Raw genomic sequence first — 3,762 nt, 5'->3', positions numbered from 1 at the left:
AAGAGCTTACAGTCTTAATAAGAAATTGTATTAGTTTTTTCAATTAAACATTTCTGGCACTGGGCTAACCACTATATATAAAAAATACCATCATGAGAAATAAAGACCAGACATAGTCCCTGCTTTCCAGAAGTTTATACATTTGAAACTATTAGAAAATAATTCAATGAGACACTAAAATGATTATTTGGTACACAATTCCTCTCCTTGCTCAGTTACTTAATTCCATCAGTGTCAACATCAGCTTCAAAAAAGCATATTCAGTATACCCTAAGAAATGTCAGAAATCATGGTTTTATAAAATAACAGTTTATTTTAAATGAGTCTGTATATTAGTTTTCTATCACTAACAACAAATGACCACAAACTTAGTTAAAACAACAAAAATGTATTATAGTTCCATCAGTCAGAAGTCTAAAATGGATTTCAGTTCAGTTCAGTCTCTCAGTCGTGTCCGACTCTTTGCGACCCCATGAACTACAGCATGCCAGGCCTCCCTGTCCATCACCAACTCCCGGAGTTCACTCAAAAATCACGTCCATCGAGTTGGTGATGCCATCCAGCCACCTCATCCTCTGTCGTCCCCTTTTCCTCCTGCCCCCAATCCCTCCCAGCATCAGAGTCTTTTCCAATGAGTCAACTCTTGGCATGAGGTGGCCAAAGTACTGGAGTTTCAGCTTTAGCATCATTCCTTCCAAAGCACACCCAGGGCTGATCTCCTTTAGAATGGACTGGTTGGATCTCCTTGCAGTCCAAGGGACTCTCAAGAGTCTTCTCCAACACCACAGTTCAAAATTTAATGAGGCTAAAATCAAGGTGTTGGCAGGGCTGCATTCCTTTGGCAGGCTTTTGGGGTGAAAGCTTTTCCAGCGTCTAGAGAGGCTGCCTGCATTCCTTGGCATGAGGCCCCTTCCTCCATCTTCAAAGCTGGCAGGATAGAGCTGAACCCTCTCAGCTGCCACCTCTCTGGTTCGCTTTCTCTTCCACCTTCAGAGACTCTTGTGCTGACACTGAGCCCGTCAGAATAATCCAAGATAACCTCCCTATTTAAGGTTAGCTGGTTAGGAATCTTAATTCCACCTGCAATGTTAATTTCCCTTTGCCAGGTAAAAATATATTCACATCTTTGGGTGTGCTTGGGGTGGGGAGAGTCACGTTACTATGCCAACCACATACATAATCTGAAAGATTTCTTAATAGGAATGTTAAAGTAAAAATAAGAATTTCTACATTCAAAAGTTAGTCCCACTGTCTAAATTGAGAGAAAAACTAATAAAGCCTTGGGATTACTGGAAAACCCTTACAATAAATGAATATTTATGACTTGTTCCCAAAGAGACACTATAACACATACAAACATCATTTAAGAAAAAGTTCAACGATCACAGTTGAATATTTTGACTGTTGGTTGATATTCCTTGATCTTCATCACCAATACAAATTTTGTCATCAGATGGAATAAAAATACTCTCCAAACCTTCATTTAATTCTGAATATTTCTGCATGCCTATCCCCTCTGTTTCTTCTAAGTTTCCAGCATCTTTAGAAGAACTAGAAACCTCTTCTCTTTTTTCTGCCTCATTGAAAGTAGCTAGTTTTTCCAGAGATTCTACTACTTCATTTCTCAATTCATCTTCAGATTCTTCAAAATTTCTGAAAAAATAAACAGTAAAAATATACATTGTGGTATCAAAACACTGATGAAGACGTTAAAACGTGTCTCTTCTTAAGCCCCACTCCCCAACTGAGCAATATTAAAGTTGCTTTTTCACCCAGGTAATAAACTGTTTATCAGTTTGGTTTTTCTTAGGATGATTAACATCCAGTGTTGGGAGAATCAATATTTTGTTAAGCTGGAACTGTGTTCTACAACCTTTATGATATTTATTAATATCTATTAAACTCTTACGTTTAAAAGAAGAGGCAGGAAGAGAAAAAAGATAACGAAATGTCTGCCATATATTGAGCACTTCCTATATGCCAGTCACTGCCCTAAAGCACTTCACATGTACTGTGTTTCATCTAATAATAATACTTGAGGTAGACATTATCATCATCAATTTACAAAGAAGCTGGGCTCAAAGAGATTTTGAAAAGGTGCCCAGGGTCTCACAGCTACTACCCAGAGACCCACCCATTCTGAAAGGGTAGAAATTGGACACGACTGAGCAACTCACACGCGTGCACACACACACACACACACACACACACACACACACACAGGTCTCAGCTGGGTCTTTGAGGCCATCTTTGATGCCTCGACAGCAGCATTTTAACTTTTTACCATTTTTACTATATTCTGTGCTTCATGTAGGCCTCTGTGAATGATCTACTTACGTATCATCGTCATCAGATCTTGGATCTGGTGGTTCTGCATCTATTTCAATGTCAGAGGCCACTTCCACCTTCCCCTTATCTTCTTTCAGTGGTCCGACTGTTAAATAAATGACAGAGATTAAAGCATCCCAGGCTGTACACCTCGTGAGGGGCATGCACCTAGAGTTCTATATTGAAATCAGCCACAATGGTAAAACCTTTGAGTAATTCCATTAAAGCAGAGAATAAGATAACAATGGACAGCAACTATTCCATGTTGTACTGAAAGTAGTAGGCAACACAACAAGAGAAGAAAAAGGAAGTGAATGGAATAATGATCAGAGATGAAGAGACAAACTAACCCCACTTTCGGGGTAGAAGCTTTGTATAGAAAATTTAAGGAGATCTTGTAAAAATGTAAGACTTGCCAACATTTATGCTCAGTCATGTCTTTGCAGCCCCATGGACTGTAGCCCATCCAGCTCCTCTGCCCACAGAATTTTCCAGGCAAGAATACTGGAGTGGGTTGCCATTGCCTGCTCCAGGGCATCTCTCCGACCCAGGGATCAAACCCCTATCTACTGCATCTCCTGCATGGGCAGGCAGATTCTTCACCACGAGCGCCACCTGGGAAGCCTGCTAACATTATTGGACCACGCTTCACTGTTTTTTTGTTTTGTTTTGTTTTACTTTGTATTGGTTTTGCCATACATCAACATGAATCTGCCACAGGTATACACGTGTTCCCATCCTGAACCCCCCTCCCTCCTCCCTCCCCATACCATCCCTCTGGTTCATCCCACTGCACCAGCCCCAAGGATCCTGTATTCTGCATCGAACCTGGACTGGCAATTCGTTTCATATATGATATTATACATGTTTCAATGCCATTCTCCCAGATCATCCCACCCTCTCCCTCTCCCACAGAGTCCAAAAGACTGTTCTATACATCTGTGTCTCTTTTGCTGTCTCATTACAGGGTTGTCGTTACCATCTTTCTAAATTCCATATATATGCGTTAGTATACTGTATTGGTGTTTTTCTTTCTGGCTTACTTCACTCTGTATAATAGGCTCCAGTTTCATCCACCTCATTAGAACTGATTCAAATGTATTCTTTTTAATGGCTGAGTAATACTCCATTGTGTATATGTACCACAGCTTTCTTATCCATTCAAATGCTGATGGACATCTAGGTTGCTTCCATGTCCTGGCTATTATAAACAGTGCTGCGATGAACATTGGGGTACACGTGTCTCTTTCCCTTCTGGTTTCCTCGGTGTGTATGCCCAGCAGTGGGATTGCTGGGTCATAAGGCAGTTCTATTTCCAGTTTTTTAAGGAATCTCCACACTGTTCTCCATAGTGGCTATACTAGTTTGCATTCCCACCAACAGTGTAAGAAGGTTCCCTTTTCTCCACACCCTGTCCAGCATTTATTGCTTGTA

At 40.7% G+C, this 3,762-nt stretch overlaps 1 protein-coding gene across 4 annotated transcripts in view; it reads right to left on the bottom strand.

Moving 5' to 3' along the window:
- Positions 1–758: 758 nt before the first annotated feature.
- Positions 759–3,762, bottom strand: part of LOC104985471 (serine/threonine-protein kinase Nek5-like) — a 62,268-nt gene continuing 59,264 nt past the window's right edge. For all 4 annotated transcript variants that reach the window (XM_010835661.1, XM_010835663.1, XM_010835662.1 and 1 more), the window contains 2 exons: positions 2,338–2,434; positions 759–1,653 (listed from right to left, as the gene is read on the bottom strand). In XM_010835661.1, the coding sequence (XP_010833963.1) occupies positions 1,383–1,653; positions 2,338–2,434 (368 nt within the window). In that variant the 3' untranslated portion in view covers positions 759–1,382. The remainder of the gene's footprint in view (positions 1,654–2,337; positions 2,435–3,762) is intronic.

This window comes from Bison bison, unplaced genomic scaffold, assembly GCF_000754665.1.
Source record: "Bison bison bison isolate TAMUID 2011002044 unplaced genomic scaffold, Bison_UMD1.0 scf7180017864048, whole genome shotgun sequence".
Classification (NCBI taxonomy): Eukaryota; Metazoa; Chordata; class Mammalia; order Artiodactyla; family Bovidae; genus Bison; species Bison bison.
This window is presented reverse-complemented; position numbering and strand designations above follow the sequence as displayed.